Source organism: Serinus canaria, chromosome 21, assembly GCF_022539315.1.
Source record: "Serinus canaria isolate serCan28SL12 chromosome 21, serCan2020, whole genome shotgun sequence".
NCBI lineage: Eukaryota > Metazoa > Chordata > Aves > Passeriformes > Fringillidae > Serinus > Serinus canaria.
The window spans coordinates 3,018,485-3,043,305 of NC_066334.1; the positions used below are offsets into that span (position 1 = coordinate 3,018,485).

The window sequence follows — 24,821 nt, forward strand, 5'->3', positions numbered from 1 at the left end:
AAAATATCCCACCTACATAGTTCCTATTTTAACTACAAAAGTTACCCTTTAACTACAAAACCACATTTACCAAACAATTAAAATGTTAATACAGCACTACTAACCAATACAACATAATACATGTAGTAAATATCTGCATAGAGCCATAGAAAATGCACTTTTCACATCCTCTTTTGGCATTAAGGGATGTGACTCCACATGCCAGTGCCAATCCACAAGAGTTTCTCTTGTCCATTTGGTAGCTGGTGCATGTGCAGGAACAGTGGGGTTGGCAGGACAAGGAAGGGCTTCTTCCTTAGATGGATGATGATGATGTGACCTGGGCTGGTCCCAGAGAGTGCTCCTGGGGGGATGCCATGGGACAGAGAGAGAGAAATGACCACGTTTCTCACAGCAGCTTGTGAGAATTTTCAGGGAGTTGTAAGGATGTGATAACTTGTTAAGTATAAACAATCTGCAGGTGGTGATTTCCTGCTTCATCTTTCTGTTCTTCTCAAGAACAGGGTGTGAGGAAAGTGCTTTTGTTAATGAGCCAATCAAACAGAATGTATGGTATCACTCTATAAAAACTGTGTGGCTCTCTTGAATAAAACCTTCTTTGCTCTTTCTACAGTCCTGCCTCTCACCTGTTCCTGTGTCACTATAAAAACTGTGTGGTTCTCTTGAATAAAACCTTCTTTGCTCTTTCTACAGTCCTGCCCCTCACCTGTTCCTGTGTCACTATAAAAACTGTGTGGTTCTCTTGAATAAAACCTTCTTTACTCTTTCTTCAATCCTGCCTCTCACCTGTTCCTGTGTCACCATAAAAACTGTGTGGTTCTCTTGAATAAAACCTTCTTTACTCTTTCTTCAATCCTGTCTCTCACCTGTTCCTGTGTCATTATAAAAACTGTGTGGTTCTCTTGAATAAAACCTTCTTTGCTCTTTCTACAGTCCTGCCTCCCGCTTGTTCCTGGCCATTCTCAGCACTCAGTGACACTCCTTCTCCTCCAGAGACTTATTTCACACTTGGCTGTGCCTGATGTGAGGGTGTTTGGGGATTTCCTTGCACTGCAGTGCCTCGAGGTGCAGGGTGCAGGTGTGGCTCTGGCTGGAGGGGGGCCCTGCCCAGGCACTTACGCAGGCTGGTGGATTCCATGCGGGAGGCTGTGTTCACAGTGTCCCCAAAGAGGCAGTAACGAGGCATTTTGTACCCCACCACTCCAGCTACACAGGCTCCTGAGAAAACACAAGGCACAGAGACCCCAAAAAGAAGCAGTGAGAAGTAAGTGCAGGGCAATGGCAAATGCCAGGGCCTTTGCCAGTCACTCTGCATCCTCAGAGAGATGTGGTGACTGGGAGAGCTCTGTGCACCTGGGGCCTGGCTGCACAGCATTCACTTAGTGAGAGAAGTCACAATTTCATTCGTGTCCTGGACTGCCAAGCAGATTGCATTCTATTTGTCATATGGATGGCACTTGTCTTCTGTTCAGGGGCAGTTTTCCTTATTTCTTCTACAACCAGGGAGACACCTGCTGATAAGAGGCCATTGACTGTCCCTGCATGGCTGATAAGAACTGCAGCATCCCAGTGGGAGATGGGAGCCCAGAGGGAGGAGCCAGGCATTCCTACCTGGATAGAATCTGAGATTCTGGAACACCAGCACAGCTTCTCCACTGGATTTCCCAGAGGAGCAGCAGCTGCCTCTTCCCCTGGCCCTTCAGAGGCAGAGTGCTCCCTTCTCCAGGATCCCTGCTCCAGCAGAACCAGCCCTGGCACTGCAGGAGGGCTGAGCCACAATTCCAGTGGCACTGCTGCCAGCCCCCTGACCCACAGGGTGTCAGGCTGTGCTCTGCCTCTGCCAGGGTTGGTTTGGTTCACTGCATTGTTTATTTTATCCTTTTATTTTCTTCCCTTCCACATCTCCCACTGGGATGCTGCAGTTCTTATCAGCCATGCAGGGACATTCCATGGCCTGTTATCAGCAGGTGTCCCCACTGTGGAAGAGATAAGAAAAACTGCCCACTAAATAGAAGAGAACTGCCATGCAGATGGCAAATAGAATACAATCTGCTTGACAACCCAGGACATTCTCACATAACTGACTGTGCCCAGCTGTGCTCTCCTGCTGCCTTCAGCTCAGCCCTGTGTGTACCTGTGTGAATCCCAGCCCGCAGCTGCAGCCTGCCCCTTGGCATGTGAGGGATCACCACCTGCCGCACGGCTGCCACCAGGTCCAGGGACATCTTGGCAATCTCATCGGCGTGTCTGGTGCCATTCCTCTCTGGCAGGCCACTCACCACCATGTAGGCATCCCCAATGGTTTCCACCTGGTAGGAAGGGGCACATGTCACCCAGGGGCAGGCACTGAGCTTGGCAGGATAGGGACAAAATGTTTCTAAAATCATGGAATATTCTGGGGAGTTGGAAAGGAAGGATAGGACTGGTAGGCCCTGGGAAAATGTTAAGGTAGGCCCTGTGAGAATGTTAGGCTGCACCTGTATAATCATTTAATGACTATGATAAATGATATGATTGTTTGGTAATTGGATATAATTATTGTTTGATCGTAACAGAATCATGAGAAACAATATTGGGGGATTTGATGGAAATTACAAAAATCCATGCTTGGATGAAATCAATGTATACAATAGAACAATATAAGTTTAATAATTAATATATATAATAATATAAGTAGTAGTTATACAAAGTTTACATAAGGGTATGAAGGCATGTTCATCCCAAACCCATGGTGGGTCAGATTTGGGTCTGTACCCCTGACACCCAGAGCTCTTCAATAAAAGCACCTGCATATAATCATTCCAGATTATGTGCTCCTGAATGCTAACAAGCTTTCCTTTGGAAAGAAAATCAGAGTAAAATCCATTTTAGCTGTCCAGCACTCACCTGTCACTATAAGACACAAAATAACACAATGTGGACACACTGCTCTTCTTGAGGTAAAAAAGGCACTTTTAATTTCTGACTCCAACATTTATAGTTTTCCAAAAGAAACAGTGGATTGGAGGGTGACAGTGTCACCTCTCCAATGACACTGGACAAACCAACAGTCCATCAAATTTCTCCTCCTCCATAAAAGAATGCAAAACAATAAGTTACTTACAGAAAGTGTGTGAGAAAATTCGTTACAAAAATATAAATATAAAAAACTTAGAAAAACTTAAAAACTTAAAGCAACACTCGCCAAAATGTGGTGTGGAGTCCCTGTAGGATGGCAGGTCTTGTATTTCATGGATTGAACTCCTGGGCTGGGGTATTTGATATTCAGCAGAAAACAGAGTAAGAAAGATTTCAGCAGCTAGCAGATCGCTTTCCTGGGGATTTGTACTCACCTTGTACACATCATAGGACTCAATCCTGGTGTCAAAGCAGACGTAGAGGTTGTTGAGCATCTCAACCACTTGCAGGGGAGTACAGGAGGCAGCAATGCTTGTGAAGCCCACGATGTCAGAGAAAAAGATGGTCACCTGTCACAGGGAGGAGAGCATGAGGCCAGGATCTCCAGGCAGCACTGGTGCAGCCTTTGGGGAGTTTGGGCATTTGTGAAATCCTGAGCCTAAGCCACAGTCTGCACCAGTCCTGCACAGCTCAATAGAAACAACCCCAAATTAACAAGTTCTGGCTCTGAATTGTTTTCTAATACTTTGAAAGATAAAGTTATTCTTATCTCCAAAGTTTAGCACCTGCACTTCTGGGAATACCTCATGCTAATGGGAGACTGAAAGTCAAATGCTTTGAATCTTTTGAGCAATGATCAAGAGACTTCTTATAGAAGTAGGGTCTCATTTTCCTTTAAAAGTGATTTAGACTGTGATAGGGATAAAATAGGTACCAAAAAACCCTGTGAAATAAAATCTCAGTTGCTGGCTCTGCTCTTGTTGAATTAGAAAATATTAACTGGGTTTTGTTTCATTCTTAAATGATGTTTGTCATGATCATGTAATTTCCAGAAAAAAATCACTTAAAAAATCAAACATACAAGAAAGAATAGAATTGAGGAAGAGAAATGAGTGCTGCAGCTGTTGGCAAAGAATTTTCTTCTCTGTGCTGTCTGAATTGTGTCAGTGTTTAAACTCAAACCACCCTTGCTAATACCAATCAATCTGGAAGGGCCAGCTTTTCACTCTGCCTTGGTTCAGCACTTTTGATGTCATGACTATTGTGGATTATAATTAATTGTGCAATTACAGGTTGTTGTTTGGATAATGATGCCTACAGATTAAATGCAAACATTTAGGACTGTGTTTCACAGCTGAAAGTAAGGGGGTACCCAGGGAAAAAGAGAGAATAGAATTGCAATTATGGCAGCATGAGGATTTGGGCTGAGGGCTCTGCAGCACAGCTGCTAAATTCAGCACTGGCAGCAGCAATTCTTTTATTCTTCATATTTTACAAGGAGGAGATTAATTTCTTGCTCCTTTGAGCTCATGATCCAGTGGTGCTAGCTGCCTGTTGTGGGTAGGCTCCTAAACACCAGGACCATTTGCCAGAATAGGATGTTTGATGTCCAAAGCTATGAATTTGGCAATCTCAGCTCTTCTTCCTTCCCCCTCAGCCTGGGTGCTCCATGGCAAACTGCTCAGCTCTTTCCAAAAGCCATCAGGAATATTTGGATTTCCACCCACACTCGACTCCAGCTGCAAACCCAGGAGCCTCAGAACTGTGGCAAGGTAGGTGCTGTTTCAGGGGAATACTTTTCTACCCTTGGGATTGAGAGGAGCAGTGGATTTGTCTTTCCAAACCAGCTGTGGGTCTGCTGGGAGATAAAACCAGCACTGGGAGAGAAAAGAAACAATGGGAAGGGTTCCACTGATTGGTGAATGGAAAAAGAGATTTGCTTTTACAAATAAACTTCAGGTTTGCTGATAAATGAAATTGGACATTGAAAGATGAAAGAAACAATGGAGAAGAAAAACCCCTGAATTCTGTAAGAGTTAAAGATGAAAAGGGAGGGTTGTACATTAGAGGGGAATCTTTGGGATCAGGTGTTCTGGGGAGTCTGAACCTCTCAAGTACCTCAGAAATGGGGAAAGAGAGAAGGGAAATGTGGCTGGAAATTGGGATAAAAAGGAGGCTGTGTCCTCCAAAAATTGGAGAGACCCCAGGGGATGCCCCATGGCCTCTGCCTTGATTGGAATGAAGCCAAAGGACTCCTCTGTCTCCTTTTTGGACACAAACCTCTGGTGCTTGTGGGTTAATTTTCCTAACAGTGGCAAAATCCTTTCCATTTGCCAACCTGGTCATAGTTTTCTGCCTCAACTTTTTGGCATCTCCTCAGCTGCTTGGCCACAGACTTGGGCAGCATCTGGTGCAAGAGGTCCTCAGCCAGGCGCCTCTCCCTTTTCAAGTCCTCTGTCTTCTCCTTGAGGTTCCTGGCATAACTGTGGATCCAATCTGTCATTTGCTTGAAGGACATCACTACAATGGGGTAAATGAGACAGGCAAGCACCAACAGACTGATCTTAAGGCTTATTGTGGACAGGAGTCCCCTGGATTTCCTGTGCAGCTTTTCCTGTCCCTCCTGCAGCAGACAGCTCTGTGCACGGTGCAGTCCCCTCCCCGTGGCTTCCAGGGACACAAAGTCACCCAGGAACTGGCTAAAGACACTCATTCCTTCATAAGGGGTGAGATGAAGGGACAGATTGACATTATCTGTCCAGCACTTCTGTGCAGTCTCTGAGGAGAAGAGAGCATAGCTCAGAGTGGCCAAATGCTGCTGCAGGGTGGTTTGAAGGCTCCCAGGTGCTGGCACTGCCTGAGCTGTGAGCACAGCTTCTCTGATTTGGAGGAAGAGTTTGAAAGCCACGCTGTCTGCCCAGTCAGGATTGTGTCTCATGGCTTGGAGGTCCTCATGGGGGCTCCTGAAACGCTCAAGCAGTTCAGAGATGGCTCTGGACAGCACCTGCCTGGCTTCAGCCACCCCTGAGATACTCAGTTTGTGTCTCAGGTCAGTTGTGTAGAATCTACAAATGGAGATTTTCTCCTCCTTGCACTGGCAATTCTCACAGTACAGCTCTGCTTCACTTGCCATGCAGAGGGAGTTTAAACTGCCCAGGAGCTGAGGATGGACTGATCTGTCCCTTGTGTCTGCTGCTGGGAGCAGCCAGCTGTGCCTCTCCTCCTGCAGCACAGAGATGAGGTGAGCAGCCCAAAGGTTCTCACAGGAGCCAAGTTCCTCAAGGGCTTTGCCTGTGCTTTTCCACATTCCCAGGCTGTTGCTCAAATCAAAAGAAATGGCCCCAAGGAGGCTGCAGAGGGAGATCAGGCATGCTGTCAGAATCCTTTGAACTGTTTTTCTACCACCAGAATTAGAAGAGGGAAAGCACCTAAAAAAAAATTAAAATAAAATTAAAAAACCACTGGCATTGCCTGATCCTGAGAGTGTTTCTTCCAGCTCCTGAAAGCACAACTGGATCTAGCAGTGCCATTTAACAATTTCCATGCATTCTGAAACAAAGCAAAAGGAGCATGCATTATCTGGATGGTTTTTAAAGATATATTTTATTGTATTTTTTTCCACCTGATATTTATTTTAAAAGAAAAGCTGTGTTTAAGAGACTGCTTCCTTGACACCCTCTGATCTGAAAAACCAGAGGAATGATACCTTTTTTCTGTGAGAAAAAAAGCTAATGAAACCATTTTCTGTAGGTTTTATTCTCTGTGATACTCCTCTCCAAATCTTAAGGAAGGTAAGACAAGATAGGTTATTTATTCCCTCAGTGATTCCAGTGATCACAAACTGGAACTGTTGATTTTTTAAAATCAGACTTTGAGAATTTGTTCTTAATAGGAATTTCCATCTGGTGAGTAATTTCTGTTGATATGTTCAAATGAGCTCAGACATTTTTTACAACATTGCCTACACATTTCAGATGGGAAATGAATCACATTTCTGTTTTCAGCTTTTACTGAAGCATTTGCACACCCAATTTTCATTGTTTGAGCTTCATGATTACCTTTCTCTGTGTCTTTCATACTGCATATAAAGGACACCCATGCTCCATACAGCAAAGTGACCTCTAATGATTTTTAATTTTCAAAACTATTAGTCCATCATTAACAATCTTACTCTAATGATGCTCATGAAAATAAAAACCTCAGGATGTTCTGCTGGAGCTGATGACTCCTGAATAACTCAATAAATAATCCTTATTTCCACTGATAAAAGAAAAGCTGATTGAAAAACGCCCTCCACAGATCCCCTGCTCTTTCAGATCTAGGAAATCACACTTTTAATCAGGCAAATAAAATCCAATAAAACATATTCTTTCTCACCAGAGGCTGATATTAAGCAAAACAAATTCTTGCTGGGCAGAATGGTGATCAGTGGTTCTAAAGTAGAAGAAAAGTGATGACAAAACTGTCCCCAACGATGATGAACAGTCATCTTTCTCTTTCTAACTTCATACAGTTTCTGTTTAATAATATATTTACTTTCAGTCCAAAGGTTAACCTCTGCAAAATATCAAACTAAAAGGAACTGCAAGCCTAAAAGAGGTGTCTCTGAGGATTTCAGTTCTCTCATCAAACTTCCAACCTTTTCTTTAACTCCTGCTTCCCTCTGGGTCACTTGCCCCCCATTTATAATCATTCATTTTACTTTTGGAAACATCTAATTCATGCTGGGGGGAGAGGAAAACCACAACAAAAACCCACCTTGATTTTAGACTGCCTGTCTTCTACAACAAAAGAAATATAAAGAGGTTCTTTAATTGAGTGCTGAGCTAAAAGTGGTGATCCTGCTCTGCCAAAACCCCAGGTTTGTGCCAGCGTGGCAGCTGAGAGTGCCCACTCTGAGCTGAATGAGTAAAAAGGAGCTGAGTTCTCCACCTGGATGAGTAAAAAAGGAGCTGAGCTCTCCACCTGAGTAACTAAAAAAGGAGCTGAGCTCTTCACCTGGATGAGTAAAAAGGAGCAGCAGGGCCATGGAGCAGACAGAGCTGGCTCTTGCCCTTGCCCTCCGAGATGCCAGGTGGGAGAAGCTCTCTGTAACAGCATCACGCGGCGCTCCCGCACTCACCTGCAAGGACCTGCGGGCTCCCCTGCCGCCTTCCCTCCCTTCCCTCCGGGCATCCCCAGCTCCCAGGAGTCCCTCAGGCTCCTGCTCACTGCCTCCCGCCCTCGGTGCCTCTCTGCACCCTCCTCCCGAGCCCCCGGAGGTGTTTGGTGATGCTCTGACTCTTCCCACTGCCCACCCTCTGCAGAGGGGCGTCAGAACCCAGCACATCCCTCTGGCTGCCCTGGGGGACTCCAGACCCTGGCAGGGGGCTCAGAGACCCTGGCACAGAGCCCAAGACCCCTGTGCCTTTGATTTTAGCCCATGGAAACAATTCCCAACTTTGTGTGAAGGTTTACAAGCCACAAGAGTTTGAGTAGAATGACAGGGAATTTGTCACAGGGTGAAAAATTAGAATTTTTGAGTTTTAGAATGGGAGTTCAAGAGGCAAGATGGAGGAATCTGGATGTGCCCTGTCCTTCTTCTTCTCCTCCACCTTCTGCTGGGATGGTGACACTTCTGGATTGGTTTAGAGCACAGACAGACTGTCTGACACAGGTGATAGGAATTGGGAAATCATTGTAAATAAAGCACAGGTAGTTCTTAGTATAAAAAGCCAACACCAGCCCAAGGGCAGGGACTGTGCCACAACCCGACCTGCTGGACAGATCTCAGGGGGTCAGAGAAAGACTGGAACAGATAAGAGAAAATAAACAACCTTGAAAAATAGAGCCAACTAATCTCTACTTCTTCAGTCTCAAGGCTGGGAAAAAAGAGACTTTAACCTTGGGAGCCATTTCAACCACAGAAACCTGAGAGAGGGGCTCACACCTTCCCCCAGGTGAGGCTGGCAAGCTCCAGCCTGAGGCAGAGGACAGGGAAAATATCCAGTGTTAGCCCCAAACACGGCTCTGGGACAGGGAAAATATCCAGTGTTAGCCCCAAACACGGCTCTGGGACAGGGAAAATATCCAGTGTTAGCCCCAAACACGGCTCTGGGACAGGGAAAATATCCAGTGTTAGCCCCAAACACAGCTCTGGGCTTGCCAACAGCCAGGAAAAAGTGACAGAGACACATTTTGTTTTCATCTTGCAGAAAATACAGTTTATTTCACTCGTGTTGTTAAAAGCATGATTTCCCAGTTCTTTATGATCAAAGGTGTCATGGTTATGACTTTATTCAAATTGTTTTCCTTTTGGTATCTCTCATCCAGTTCTCAGTGGATTAGTTGGTTGCCATAACCTACAAAAATGTAAAACAAATGAAAAATCAGATTATGAGATGCAGGAATTGGTGAGCAGTATGGGCTGTGTCCAAGGATTTAAATAAGAGAAATAAGATTCTTGCTTCTCAGTCAAAGTCTATACTAAATGAAAAGATGTTTGACATTCCAGACTTGAGCTGCATGTGCTACCTTTTAGGATGCAATTGCAATTATCAATGTATTGATGAATGCAAATTGGAGTAATCACTTCTGAAATAAATGGTAAATCTTTATATCTACAGTAAAACTCCAGGATAAAGGGAGAATGCATTCCTGCTATCAAAACTTGTTTGAGTACATGAAAAAAAAAAAATGATATCTGTTTCAGAGGAGGATACTTTCAATTGATACTGGTTGAATGAGGAGTGGAACAGCTCCCTTAGCAGGGGGTGGAAATCCCAGTGAGAGAGCCCCAGCACTGCCAGGTGTCTGGATGCCACCCTGGATTTTTAGGTTTTTCTGCAGCAGCTGCTCACCTGCTCGATCCAGCTGTTGTAGGCAGAGACCCTGGTGAACACAGAGGGTTTGTGGTAGTAGTTGCAGCTGAGAGAGGAGCCAAAGCTGACCACGCCGTGCACCTCCCACCTGCCATCAGCCCTCTGGCAGTTCAGTGGGCCCCCAGAGTCTCCCTGGAGGAAGGGGAACAGAATCAGAGTGTGAGCAGCTCCTCTGTGGGGTTTTTCACCTTTCCTTCCCATCAGGCCTGTTTGCCTAGTGTCAGCACATTCCACAGAGAAAAGCAAGGCACAATTCTTCCCAAGAATATCTCTGGGTTTCACATTCTCTGAACCTCAGAGAATGGAAACACAATTCTTATCATTTGCTGTGCCTGTGTTTGTGCCAAAGTAGAATGCAATGTGGAGATTGTTTCCCCACAGTGATGGGGTTTTGTTTCCTTGGCTATCAGGGCCAGGTGTGTGTGTGTGTGTGTGTGTGTCAGGACTGTCACTGACAGTCACAAAATTCAGAGCAGTGTGTGCAGAGTTGAGTGCTTGGCAGATTCAGTTTAGATGTACTGTAATATAGTGTAATATAATATAGACTAATAGAGTATAATTAAGTAATTAATTAGCCTTCTGGTAAGATGGAGTCAGATGCATCATTCTCTCCCCTCATCAGGATTACCTGCAGATTCAATAATCTAAACCCAAGCCCTGAGAGTGGACTTACATTACAGCTGGAGATTTTTCCATCCCCACCAGCACAAACCATGCTGGGTTTCACTATCCTTCCCCACCAGGAAGGTTTGGAGCAGGTTGCATAATCCACCACCAGCAGAAGGCCTTGCTGCAGGTCATCAGGAAGGGGTCCATTAGCTGAGAGAGAGCAGAAACACAGAGCCATGGTACCAGAGGCACTGAAGGAAGGATAAAACTGCTCTGCTGAGTGTACCTGGGTACCATCACTCCAGGTAAAGCACTCCACAGGGGCTACATTAAAGGAGAAGCTGTTACAGGTATGAATGTCCCTTAGCTCCATTCTTTCACATACACCCTCACTTAGTAAAAATTTGCATTCCATTAAAAAACATCTCATTGTTAGAGAAACAAAGGGTTACTCTAATTTCAGGAGTTTGCAATTTACTTATCCCTCAAGGAATTGCCTCCTGAGCCAAGCTGACACCTCTGCTCAACCCTGAGATTTTCTCCACTGCACATCTATTCCCTTATGTGCCTCCAGGTATTCAGCAGGTGTGGTGGGATTAGCAAATGCACCTGTCTGCACACTATTAACATTTGCATTACAATAGCTCCTAAAAGCTCAAGAAAGGCCCCTCAGGTGCATTACCAGCTCTGTTACAAGGAAAATAAATTTCAAAGGGAAAAATCATAATGTATGAGTGAAGTGGGGCCTAATATAACAAACTACCTCACTAGTCTGAGTTTTGAGGGGATCTTGAGCACCATTAATTGTCTTTGCCATCAATCTCAGATGAGAAGGAACTTCTGAAAGGTGTTTTTTTAAATTTCATGGTTCTGCAAACACCCAAGTACTCACTCTGCAGTCTTCCCCAGCCAGTGACATAGCAGGCAGTGTTGGAGGACAGGATGCTCTGGGCAGGGGGCAGGCAGGCCAGCTGGATGTGGTCACTTAGGGTGACGTGCTCAGAGAGTTTGATCAGAGCAATGTCATACCTGTGGTCACAGGCACACGTTGGGGGAGAGAAAGGGAAGGTGAAAAGGTTTGCAAAGTGGATAAGACACAATAGCCTGAGTACTCAGCAGTTACACAGCACTTGGCCTGGGTCACCTTGATATTTTCTGGAAAATCCCTTTGCTAGGATTTCTTCTCCTGAGAAGCTGAGAAACCTCAGAGAAAAATGTAAATAATAATTATCTGATTGCTTCTCCTGTATTTGCTGCTTTGTGGTCTGGAGATTGTTTACCAACAGGTGCATGTTTGATTGGTTTCAGGTGAATTGGTTTAATTAATGACCAATCACAGCCAGCTCTGCTGGACTCTGAGGAGTCAGTCACGAGTTTTTCATGATCATTCTTGTATCCTTCTCTATTTTTTAGTATAGTTTTAGTATAGCATTCTTTAATATAATAGCATAAAATTAAAAATCAGCCTTCTGAGAACATGGAGTCAGATTGGAGTCAATTCTCATCTCTCCCCTTGTCCTGGGGACCCCACAAACACCACAGGCCTGTTCCAAAGAGGAGCAAAGGCCAGTGCACAAGCAGCAGAGATTCCTGCACCCCCAAGCAGTTCATGGGAAATTCATGGACTGGAAGGCTGTTCCCTGCAGAACTGCCTGTTTTCCTGATGGAAGAAAGTTGTCTTTTATAGTTTTTTTACACCAAAACCAAGCCTATGTTAGGACTCACTCCAAGGACTGGAACTGAGGGGATTTCTTTGTTACTGCCCTCAGCAGGACACAGGGGTCCTTCAGCCCTTAATATGGATATTAGTGATCCATAATTCTGTCTCTCTGCTGGCAGGGGGGCTTCAAAGGGTGCTGTATAAAATGCTTCATTCCCTTTCATTGTGCAAGAGATACCATTGCATGTAACAGCTTCCAACCCAAGCACGAACATGCAAAATGGCTTCTGGAAACATTATTAATTAGTAACAAATCAATATGGTTAATTGCTTTGTATTCTCTTGAGGGGGAAGCTAGAAACTGGACACTGTAACAGGAGGCTCTAAATGTGAATTTAATTACCAAAACTCCAGATGGGTGGGATTCACCAGTTTGATTTTTACCCTCCACCTAAAAACCAAAATAATACTTGCCACCAACTTACCCATTTGCAACATCCTGTGGGTTCCAATACTTATGAACAATGATCTTTTCTGGAGAAACTGCAACTGATCCTTTTTCCTCAACTGCTAGGTTGTATTTTCCAAGAAACACTCGATATGTCAAAGAAGAACTGGGCAAGAAAAGGATGAACACTCAGTTATGCACCTGCATCTTTGGCTCCTGAGAGATTCAATAAGACCACCCTTGACTGTAATTTCTCTTCACAGGGTTTGTCTGGAGCTGAGCCAGTGATTTGCTAAGGGCAAAGATTGTGTTCTAGACCTCATAATCATTTCATCTCTAAGCTGTCCTCTCAACTCCTGCTCAAGGCTTCTTTAGCAAACTCAAGGTGCCTCCAATCTTTGCAGGATTCAGCTCATATTCTTCAATGCAGTAACAATTTGGACTTATTTTGACAGCCCTAAATAGCCTCAATAATAACCAGCTGTGTGACAGAATATGCAGGATTTATAATGATAACATGCAGCCAATCCTTCATGTTTCATATGATGATATTTGCTACAAATTAATGTTACAATAACCAGATGCTACCCAAGCAAAATGGGGTTGTATTTGTGGAAGCAGCTTTGATGATGCAATGACATTGCTGTACCTGATAATTGATTTGTTACACTGCCACACAATATGAAGAGTTTCCTGAAAATGGTTGGTATATTCAAAATATTTGTGATTATTTCTTCAGGGAGTGGATTGATTGGTTAACTTGTGGATCTGACTGACATATGTTACAGAAACAGGGCAACACAGCTGATTTTTAATAGCAGCTTGAAAACAGAAAGATGTTTGTAGTTTGTTTATGGAAATGAAGAATATATAATTCAGGTAACTGGGTTTTTTTCCCCCCCCTTTTATATTCAGAAAATAAAGAGATGTCATTCTCCTGACTTTTAATCAGAAGATATGATGCAAAACTCACAGCTTTCAACTGGGAAAGGGAGAACTGGCATTGATGTGGTTTTCCTTCATCTCTCTCTGCTCATAAGCTGCTTCCTGGGTCAGATTTACCTTCATTACTTACCTGATGCAGTGGGCAGCTGTCAGCACCCAGTTGGTGGCAATGAGGGTTCCCCCACAGGTGTGATACCACTTGCCATTGGAGAGGTATTGAAGGGAGGCCTGGGATCAAGGAACCAAGTGAGGCTCAGGCTTTTACTCATTTACTTATTTGTCATCACTGTGCTTTGTTCCTGCACCCAGCACACAACTTGCTTTGAAGTTCCCAACTGCTGGCCACAGAAAGGCTTTCTCTCCTTCCCTATCATCCACAGATGATTTTTAAAATACATCTTGCTTAAATAGCCCAAGTCTCCTGGACTTAAATGAGAGCCTGCATGACAGTCACAGCACGTGCTGCAGTCAGTAGGGCCACAGAACAGAGCATCACCCTGCAATTTCAGAAGCTTTAGGCTTTCTCCCATACACAGTAACACCATCAGAGAGCTTCAAGCATCTGCCCTTCTTGCTCTTTAGCCCAGCCTTTTATGCCCCTCGTGTTGATGCACTGCACCCCTCTGTTCCCTGGGTGATTTGCCAGTACCTGGGCACTCCATGGCTCCCCTGCTTCTCACAGCTGTGCCCATGGGGATGAGGCTCTGCAGCAGCCCCACTCCCAAGGACCACAGACTGTGCACCTACACATTCCCAGCAAAATGCAGCACATTCAGAGCTTTTAAAGAAGACTGAAACTTTTCCATTTGATGCATCAGACAAGATGCATCAAATGGAATCTACGAGGTGGTTTTGCTCAGTTCAGCTGTGCTGTGCACAGACAGCACAGCCCCAGCTGCTCCAGGGAAAGCACAGAGTCACCAACCTGCCAGGGCCAGCTGTAGGGTCTTGCATTGTCCCCTCCAACAACTCTGGACACAAGGGGTGGGTAGGCAGGAACCCCGCAGCCAAAGGCTGGAAAACATGCAAATAGGATGTGTGCTTAAAAAAATATCTGGGAGGTATCAAATAGCACAGCAGCCATTTATTCTTTTGAGAGACCCTTGTGATGAACATCCTCTGCTGTATTTTTTTCTTTGATGCAGAATGTTCAATTTGTCTAAAAAAGCAAAGTTGTTTTTAGATTTTAATTCACTTGATCTTTTAAAATTAAAGCAGAAGTTGGACACGTACCTGCAGAGGCCAGAGTTAACACAGCAAAGAGGACTCCAAGCATGGTGCCAGTTCCTTGGTGCTGCAGGCTCAGCTCCATGCCATCTTATATGGTGTCCTTTATCTCTGGAACACATGACTCTAAATGCAGAGCTATTCCAAAACTAATGGAAAACCTGTATCACTCTGGGATAATTCTTTATGTACATAAAATCCTCATTTAGGTGAACCTTGGGGCCAGGCTATATAAACAACTTCGTTAAAAATAATTCCAAATTAGTTGCTTATTATCTGTGGCAGCTGTGTGCATTTCCATTGCCTTGATATTTCATCACAAGGTGTTCACAGAAGGACAATGATAAATTAATTACTCTATCACTTGGTGGTAGGCCAGCAGTAAGTTCTGATATATTGGGACAGTGATAGATTCAGATGTGTTGGTGGGGTTGCATTAGCTGATCTCTAGAGGCTCCCATCCTACCTTACTTATTGTACAATCATACAACTCCTTGGGATTTTATTTTGGTCTGGGATCTGCTTTTGTTTTGTTTTGTGTGTAACTGATTGGTACCTACCACCTTGTACTGACTGAAAACCTGTATTTTCTCTCCCAGATCAAGTTGCATGTGCTTCAGCATGCCAGACTTCTTCAGTAAACCAGACTCTCAGCACTTTGAAGTGGAACACGCTTCAAGCCATACAAAGAAACAGCTGTCCATGATGAAGCAGAAATCCTGGTATGCTGTGGTGAGTCAGACTCCATTCCTTTCCTGTTTCCCTTTGTTAGATCAGTAGCCCTGAAGAGAACAGGGCTCCCTGCAGCATTGCAAATGAGCCTGTGTACACCCCAGAGCAGAGCTGACCTGTGCTACAGCACACTGGGAGCTCCTTAGTGAGAAGAGCAAAGCACTTCCACCGACAGGACAAAGCAGGCAAGAGCAGGCATTTCCACCCCTCCAGAGATGCTGCCACAAAAAGAAGTGTCCTAATTCATTTCTGACATTTGAGATCAGTGACTAGATATCAATGCTTACCCTTGTCCCTTTTCTTCTTTCTATCTTCTACTACATAAATTTTCCACCCTCTGTCACCTTTCCATTCAGCAACCTTTGAGAAACTGTTGCTGGTTATTAAAAAACAAACAAATCTCCATCCCATAAACCAGGACACTCATAGGGAACAAACTAACTAGAATGGAAACAAGTATCACAATGCCAGTTTTACAACAAGAGTTGCGTTGAACACAGACCAAAAAAGGGGTTCAAAAATGCTGAAATAAATCTAATGTTTAATGTCAGGATTAACAAGCAGCAAAATCCCTGATTTCCAGGGCTGCCATTCAGCAGTAGCTGGATGAAAGACGCCTGGAGCACACATGTGGAAGGCAGAAATATAGAAGGCTTTGCTGTTTTATCTGCTTTTCAATAATGTATTTTCCTACCCAGACAATAGCACTTGAGGAAGCTGCATTTTGAATTGCAAATTGGATCAACCAAACCCTGTTCTGGCATGTTGTATTTATTATCTGACAAAAGCAGAAACCAGGATTAACAGTGCAGAATTGAGATTCTAAATATTTTTCCATTAGTTTGTTGGCTCTTTTCTTAGTGTCTGAATTTACAAGCTAAACAACATTATGCTGCTCAGTTTAACTTCCATGTCACTATCATTTTCACTGAATTCCAACTAAAAGTATAAATTTCAGATGGTCAGTTACTATTTTAACTTGGTTTGTTGTGTGTTGTAATGTGGAATTTTTTAGTTCTTTAAGCAATTCTGCATTTCACAAATACATTCTGCTCTCTTGTATACTGTAAATAGAGAAATGCTGTTTATTTTTCCCTTTCCTCATGGAGGAATTCTGAAACAGTTCTGTTGTTATGGAGGAAATTCTCATAGGAATCCTAATATATTTAATGTAAAACACTCTCAAATCTGTTTTATTTTGTTTTATTCATGCTGTATGTGATGGTAGCTTATCCACCTTTTCCAGGCCTGAACAGTCTTCCTTGGACTCCGTGGGTGTCACGCTGTTGGCAATTCTGCCAGGGAACATCAAATGGCTCAGCCTCCAGCTGAGACCACCTTGGCTTGGAAAGAGCCCCCTGGAGGCTCTTATCTTCATGGCAGATGTTTCACAGAAATGAAACAGCTCATGGAACTTTGGTGAGAAAGAGAAGGAGCTTCTGGTATGTTCTGTTAAAGCAAACAGTAAATATCTCCTTCAACACACAATGTGCCTGTGTACAACCTCAAATGGACTCTGTTGCTCACCTGTCTTTATTCCCTTGAAGGGCAGTCACTCTGCTGGACTAATTAGTAAATGGAATTGTCTGCAGAAAAGTTAGACACAGAAATCTGCTTTCCTGAGGGACTTTTTCATCTGCAACCAGATAGTAACCCCTTTGAAAATCTGAAGTTAAATCCTGACCCAGTTTTTCCTTGGGACCACCAGCTGTGCCAAATTTATTACTTGCTGTTAAATCTGGTGCTTGATGGTTCCCTGGGATTGTTTCTGTGTTCTTCAGAGTAAAGCTTGGCCTTCATTCCTCAGGATAAATCAAGGTTATACTGAGCAAGGAAATGGAGATGAGCTTTTCCCTGTGTGTTTTTCTCACTTGTTGTGCCTTCCAAATTGTCTTATATCTGGCTTATATCCATTTATATATCATTTTCCACACTGTATTTGCAGTCAATACTGCCACAGATGTAACAGAAGGCCCTGCTTATCTCAGCTGGGTGGGGAGCAGCAGCAGGAGAGAACAGACACAAACCCAGCAAAAACCCCAACCACACTTCAGCAATCAGATTAGACTGAAAGATATTTATTTAGAAACAACAGCTTTGGTATTTTAAAACCAAACAACCTGTAAGTCACTAGAAAGTAGGGTGTCTTCCCCCATAGCCAAAACAGATCAATGCACAAAGTCCCAATAGGCTTAGAATAGGAGATGTGTAGATCAGCATTTCCAAGTGCCTATCCAGAAAACAGTTTCATTAAATTGATTTTGCACTCTCCAGTCATAAAGGCTGAAAAACCTGTTACAAGAACTTATTGACAGTTAAGACTGTTAGATATTGACAGTTAAATTGACTGTTACTGAAGTGGAGGAAAAATTAACATACTCCCCCTCCCCCCAAGCAATAAATTACAAACTGTATACCAGAAAGGAAGTTACACTAAAGTTTTCTAGTTAACTCTCAGAAGGGAATCATTATCCTTTATTTTTCTGTAGAATTAAAAAAAAAAAAAACAGATCAAAATATCAAAGGTCTTAGTATATCTTCAAGTATTTTCACCAAATAGATTACTCCTAGGGAACTGAACAGCTTACAGGGAAAGGACACATCTGTTACACAAGCTCCTGGGATAAACAATTGAATCAGCACACCTTCCAAGTCTCAGATTCCTGTAATAGCAAGGCACAAAAGGATTGTTGCTTTCAAATGGTCCTTGTTCTCAGCTGCAATATTGCCAGGTGTCTTGTGCAAATGGAGGCTGAAAGCAGGACTAAGTTCACTTGGACAAGGGGATGTTCCCATTCTAAGAATGGACCAGGGTGTTATTTCAAGACCATCTATCTTGCTTACTGCTACAGATTCTGAGCTTCAGCTGCCTTCCACTTCCTCCCTGTTTCTGGAACCAAGGTCTGCATCACCTTCATTTGAAGTAGGTCCAGCTGAGAAGAGGCAGCAGAGCTGTGTGCTCTGCAGTGCCCAGGAGGATGAGGTGCCAGGTCAGCCCTTGCTGTGGCTGTGCAGCCTCTGGGCACTTCAGCGGGCAGAGTCGGGGACAGCCACCTGCAGCGAGGGTTAACAAGTCACTTGGTAAAGGCAGAAGGCAAGTCTTGGAGATGACAAAGGCAACTGGATAGACAACAGTGAAAGGACACAATTACATGTTCCAAGCACAGTTTCAGGTGTGTTACACAATAACTGACATCACCTCCTAACCCCTTCCTCCCTTTGCACTGAGGTTCTGCTCATGATCAGAGGCTCCTAACTGCAGTTGTCTGACACACATTTCTCTCCTACCTCTTCCTAGGTCAGTTTGTCTGGCTACAAGCACCTTCCACTCAATCTTTTATTGGATCACAGGTATTCAGACCTGCTTGGGATCAGGCTTGATCTCCAGTGCTCAAAATGACAAAACCAGTGAGCTGACAGGGAAACTTCCAGCTCACTTTAAAGACCCCTTACACACCAGCTGTCAAGTTTAGTTCAATACCTTCTGTTCAGCCTTAGCTATCCAAAATCAAATTTGATTTTATAATTTGGAATAACAGTACAATCTATAGCTAGAACTTTTCCTCTGACAGCTGTTTAACTATCATCTCCTTTTTTTCCAAATGAAACCTACATTTAACTCACTCCAGCCCTCAGGAGGGAAGCCTCTGAACAGCACAACTAGCTCACACAGCAAACCCAGTCTGGTCTTGCATTTCCACTTCATATCAACACACAATCAGAAAGTCCCAGTACTAAGAGCAAAACTCACCATCTACTGTCTATTCTGTGCTAAGTTTTTACAGCAAATAAGTTTTCCAAGGCAACTCAGAACAACTTTAAATTCTTTACACCCAGGTAAGAGGAGCTTGGAGCTCTGGCTCCAGAGCTTGAAGCCAGAACCTTCAACTCACAGTAAAAAGCACTCAGTACTTTCCTTAACACAGCTTTGTATTTTGTCTGGCTGGAAGAAACACCAGTTCAGCATCCTCCCAAAATGATGGTGGTAAGTGTGGTTTGATGGAGGGCTGCACAGTGTCTATGATATGAACACCTACCACAAGTCCCAGCAAGTCAGCACCTCCACCTCCAACACCAGCCTGCCTTTGGGGGCTGCTGTGTGACACCTCAGGCCGGTGTGCAGGTCTCCACACAGCAGTGCAGACAAGTACAGCAGCTCTCTCACATGCTTCCTGGTACTGAATAACAAGAAGCATCATCTCATGACAACTGCAACTGCTGGACTAGAAACAAGCAATGTCCTACACTGATGTGTGGGAAAAGGACAGAGAGCTGTGTCTGCCTCCACCTGCAGCCTCACAAATGTCTAAGGAGAGATGATGAGTTTATCTTTGCTAACAATCGTGAGCCCTACTGCTCCAATCCCTGCCCTAATTCTCCTACCAAGAAGAGGTCACAGATTGCTTGTTTCAAGAGAGACTGAAAATCCTCACAGTCCAAGAGAGAGCCTGCCCAGGCACAGCTGACACAACATCAGGCTGACAACACTCAGTGGACAGCAGCCAAAAGCAGCAGTTTTATACCTTACTCCTGAAGAGGGGCTTGGCTCCTGGCCCACAGTACTCGTTGTAGATGAGTTTGAACAGAAACAAATGAAACAAAGTAATTAAGGAGGCCACACTGAACCAGAACAGGAAGGGTAAGCCCGGGTATTGCTTGGCCATGTGTTCCTCATGAGCCAGAATAGCTTTTAGGTGGAGTGTGTGTCTTAGGTCCTGCAAGTGGACCAAATCTGTTGATATATAGAGCAGTGGTGTGATGGGTTGAGTCACCATGACGGGGAAGGTGTGACCTCGTGCCTCTGAGGTGAGCTCCACAGGCTCGTTCATACAGCCTGCCTCACAGGCATACAGTCTGACAGGCTTGTCCTGGAACTTCACAGACACATGCAAGAAGGGCTTTCCTTCAGCATCCAGGAGAACAGCTAAATTGATCAAGTCCTTATTGTAATGGATCCCACGTAAGGAGTAGCTGTTATGGAGCACGTCAGGGTCAGCCTGAAACTGAAGATGGTTTTCTGTGAACTGCAGACCCCCAAAACTAAGCACCATTCCCTGCATCAGTCCGTGAACTCCAGCTGTCACAAGGCCCTTGCACCCCCGTTTTTGGAGAGTCAGCTTCCACAGGTCTGAGAGCTGCAGGATCTGGGTGACACTGGTCAGCCTGGGGGGCCACAGGTTCTCGGCGTGCATGGTGGCGTGGCCGCTGAAGCAGTGGTCAGCATAGTTCAGGCTGGCTTCAATCTTCTCCCTGTCCTCACCAGCAAGGAGAGGGTCCAGCAGGGGGGCTGGCACAGTTGACAGCACGTAGTAGAGGGTCATGTTGACAGTCTCACTGGAAGGGGTATGTGCATCTGTGATCTTTCTCATTTCAATCCCTGTAGCAAAAGAAAACAACCAATAGTCAGAAATTATCTAGGAGGAAAACAAGAGCAAACACGCACACCGATGTTCAATATGTTGTTCTTTATAGCATTTAAGAAACCTGTGTCCATAAAACACCAAAGTGAAATGTCTCCTTGTGTTTGTCTAAGAAGATACTCTCTGGTACTTGGGAGTTTGAAAGCCAAGCTCCCACCAAAGACAAAGCTAATTTAATACACAGATGTCTTACAGGCCGGTTGTCATGACTCTGCAAGAATGATCTGTAAAAAGAATCTTTTTAGAAAGTAACAAGTTCTACATTATTTGGTCAGCTACTCTTTTATGTAAGACATTAAAGTCTTAAGAAAAAGCATCTTTGTAGAACGGCCCTTAATCTCCATGCAGAGTCTGTCTTTTATGCCATCAATAAAGGTCAACTTCATTTCCAACTGGCACCCGGGGCAAATCAGTGAAGTTCCTGAAGCCACGAAAAGCAGCACACACAGAATAATGATCATGAATGTTCTTTTATCACTTTCTGTACATAGTCAGGTGTACTCCACTTGGTAAGATAAGCTGGGTACCAAACCAGAAACACTGTTTTACTATCCCACAACCCATCAGGAAAACCAGAGCCTCTGGAGACCTTACAGCAACCAGGACACTGAGCTTTCAGACACCCTCTGAAGCAACCCCATGGAAGCTGAGCATCACTTTCCTTACCTGAAATAAACAAGTCAGACCAGGTCTGCTGGTGCTCCTGGAAAAGATCTTCCACCCCCATTTGCATCACCTCCAGCATCTCTTTCTTGGCTGCCTCCCTCAGCTTGCTGAAGGTCTCCTCCAGCTTGGACATCTCGATGGGCTCTGAGGTGTACACCACGGACAGCACTGTCTCGTCAAAGTTCGACTCGGGCGCGACCTGCACCCGGCTCACGAGTTTCTTGGCAGCTACCACCACCAGCACCACCTTGGGGCTGCCGGCCAGCAGCAGGCGGCCGGAGGAGAGCAGGAACTGCCGCTCCTCCACCTTCTCCAGGCTGGTGGTGAAGCGCCCGCCCAGCGCGGAGGCGGCGGCGGGAGCCGAGGCCTCGAAGGCGGCCACCCGCACGGTGGGGTTGGCGATGCGGATGCGCTGCAGGTAGAGATGCGGCCGGCTCCGGTGGGCCACCACCTCCTCCCGCACCGTCACGCAGTCCCCGGCGCCGGCCCCGGGCCCCGTCTGGACGCACCGCAACCTCCGCACGGCCCCGTCCCGCAGCGCCGCCAGCGCCGCCCGCGCCTCGCCGCGCCCGCCCAGCGCCCTCAGCCGCACCAGCGCCGGGTACTCGGTGGCGAGCGCCGGGCCCGCAGCGGGCCCCGCGGGCCGCACCCAGAGCCGCCCGGCCGACACGTCCAGCAGCAGGAACCCGTTGCCCGCCACCGCCAGCCCCGGGGGCCCGCTGGCCCCGGCCGCCTCCTCAGGCAGCGGCAGCGCATCGCCGCGCTGGGTTTGCTCCCGCCAGGCGCCCGAGGCCGCCTGCACGCAGAGGGCGGCGGGTCCCCAGGGCTCGGCCCCGCGCCCCGCGCCCCGCGCCCGCGCCGCGCCCAGGTACCAGTAGGCGACGAGCAACAGCACCAGCAGCAGCAGCAGGCGCCGCGCCCAGCTGCTGGACAGCAGCCCCGGCAGCCCCTTCAGCCGCTGCTGCAGCCACATGGGCGGCGGCGGCGGGGGAGCCCCGGCCCAGCCCTTCCCGGCCCCGGCCCCGGCCCCGCCGCGCCAGCCCTAGGCCGCCATCGCCGCCGCGCCCCAGGCAGCTCCGCCGCGACTGGCGGCGCTTTGCGGCGCTTTGCGACAGCCGCGCTCTCCGGCCCTCAGGGAGGGCTTGGCCGGGGACACCGCCCGGCCTGCTTGGACCGCCCCGGAACCGCCGGGAACGGCGGCTGTCACAGCCCCGGAACCGCCGGGAACCTTGGCTGCGAACGGCCCCGGAACCGCCGGGAACCGCGGCTGTCACAGCCCCGGAACCGCCGGGAACCGTGGCTGCGAACGGCCCCTGAACCACTGGGAATCGCGGCTGCCAAACCCCGGAACCGTCGGGAACCGCGGCTGTCACAGCCCCGGCTTCCAACACCCCCCGGCTTCCAACCGCCCCGGCTTTCAAACCTCCGGAACTGCCGGGAACTCCGGCTGCCAAAGCCCCGGCTTACGAACCCCCCGGCTCCACGTCTCCCCTTTGCTCGGGGCCCCGCCGGCTCCTGGCCCCTCCCGTTACCGGGCCCCTCTCGGCTCCGAACCTGCTCAGCTCAGGACCCCCCGGCACCGGGATCCCCGGCTTCGACGGCTCCGGGACCCCCCGGGCTCCAGCCCGCCGTCTCCGGGCCCGCCGCCCCCTGCCCTGCTCCCTCTGCGGTAGCCGTGGGTGCCCCAGGGCTGAGCTTCTGTGTCTCCTCCCCGGGTCACTGCACCGATCGAAAAGGCCTGGAGGGGTTTCCCGTGGCAGTTTATTGCCTTACCACCACAGACTATGCGGGAAAGGAAGTTTTTTTCTATCATACTGTGTCCTGCTGTGTCGTAAATAGAGGAAGAAACTTTCTCACGTGTCTTAGATGAGCACAGGAAAGCTTTGTATCCACAGCAGCGCTCGAAAGACAAAACGAGAAAGACGGTTTCAAGCAAGTCAGGCAGAAACACTGAGTTAAGGTGAAATGTGAAATTCTTGACCAGGTTGAGGCAATGAAGGGGCTCAAAAAAGGGAAACATAGGTGACACGTTCTTAATTTCTCCGTGCAAATGAGCTGTTTGACTGGGGTGGGGTGGGGAGAGCACTGGGATCCCAGAACGGCGGGTGAGACCCCATTCACTGCGGGCTTCAGTGGGCTGGGGTCGCTATAGGACACGAAATAAAACGGCGTGGACACTGGAATCTCCGAGGTAAAAAGAAGCGTGTTTAATTTCTGACTAACATTTATAGATTTTCAAAAGTGACAGTGCCACCTCTCCAATGACACTGGACAAACTAACTCTTCATCAAATCTCTTCCTCCAGAAAAGAATGCAAATCCATAAGTATTTACAGAAATATATAAATATATAAAAATATAAATTTATAAATATAACTATATAACTATATAAATATAAAACCACAAATATGTAAAATGTAAAGATCAGAAGGCTTAAAAGAACTTTAAAAACCAAAACAACAGGCTGCTGGTGTCAGCTTTGAGGCTGCTGTAAGAGCAGAGCTCTGGCCCTTCCAGTTTTCAGGAAGCTGCTGCTCTGCCTGGAGCACGTGTTGCACGTACTCACTGGAACATCTGCATTGGCAGCTGGCTCTGCTTAAAAAGACAGGCAGGGCAGCCGGCTGCAGCCAGCACACAGATGTGAAAAATGCGGATTTTATGACTGGCTTTTTGCAAATATTAAAAGGAATATTATATGTGTTGTGTTAGAAAGTTATGCTGTGTTAATTTTCTTAAGTAGTGTGTTAAATATAGTTTAGGTTACTACATAATGTTAAAATAGAAACTGTGCTGTGTAAGATACTTTTTAAAGAAAGGACTCACACTGAGAGCAGCCACAGGACACTGAACTCTTTCAGAGAAAGAGAATTTATTGCTGCATTATCAGGAGAAACGAACTTCTTCCTGCCTCACTCAGCCCTGAAGATTCTGTCAGGATTTAGAGGCAGAAGCTGACACTGCCCAGACAGAATCCTGTGTTTGAATGGAATTGATGCACCATGGATGAGGTGTGTGAATATGCAACAGGCTGTTGTTTTAAGGGTTAATCCTCTGTTAATGAGGGTCCTTTTTTGGGACTTATTTTGCCCAGAAAGAGGTACCCGGACTCTCTGTTTCTATTGTCTCATATTGTCCTAATCCTAATTGTCCAAATTATTATTATTCTAATTTATTACTACTTTTATAACTATTTTATTACTATCAAACTTTTAAAATTTTAAAAAACAAGTGACTGGGGTTTTTCACACAGAGCAGCACAAACACACAAAGAGGGGGGAAATGTGCTTGCTGGGTTGGCATAGCTGCAGAATACAAAGCTGTCAAACAGAGACAGCCTGGGTACAGCAGCATAAACAA

At 46.1% G+C, this 24,821-nt stretch overlaps 2 protein-coding genes and 1 long non-coding RNA gene across 3 annotated transcripts; all 3 read right to left on the reverse strand.

Annotated features, from left to right (window-relative positions):
- Positions 1 to 419: 419 nt before the first annotated feature.
- LOC127060345 (uncharacterized) lies at positions 420 to 963 on the reverse strand. The gene is made up of 3 exons (XR_007779279.1): positions 834 to 963; positions 674 to 753; positions 420 to 593 (listed from the first exon to the last, which is right to left on the reverse strand). It is a non-coding gene; the product is annotated as an uncharacterized LOC127060345 (long non-coding RNA).
- Positions 964 to 9,710: 8,747 nt separating this feature from the next.
- LOC103820951 (chymotrypsin-like elastase family member 2A) lies at positions 9,711 to 14,861 on the reverse strand. The gene is made up of 7 exons (XM_009095727.4): positions 14,654 to 14,861; positions 14,346 to 14,434; positions 13,551 to 13,648; positions 12,513 to 12,641; positions 11,260 to 11,396; positions 10,432 to 10,577; positions 9,711 to 9,890 (listed from the first exon to the last, which is right to left on the reverse strand). The coding sequence occupies exons 1-7, from the start codon at positions 14,730 to 14,732 to the stop codon at positions 9,711 to 9,713; spliced, it is 858 nt and encodes a 285-aa protein (XP_009093975.4). The 5' UTR covers positions 14,733 to 14,861.
- A 2,575-nt stretch (positions 14,862 to 17,436) lies between these two features.
- On the reverse strand, positions 17,437 to 22,560 carry KIAA2013 (KIAA2013 ortholog). Its single transcript, XM_030233147.2, has 3 exons — positions 21,466 to 22,560; positions 19,903 to 20,756; positions 17,437 to 18,433 (listed from the first exon to the last, which is right to left on the reverse strand). Exons 1-3 carry the CDS (start codon positions 22,436 to 22,438, stop codon positions 18,407 to 18,409), a joined length of 1,854 nt encoding a protein of 617 aa, XP_030089007.2. The 5' UTR covers positions 22,439 to 22,560; the 3' UTR covers positions 17,437 to 18,406.
- Between the last annotated feature and the right edge of the window lie 2,261 nt (positions 22,561 to 24,821).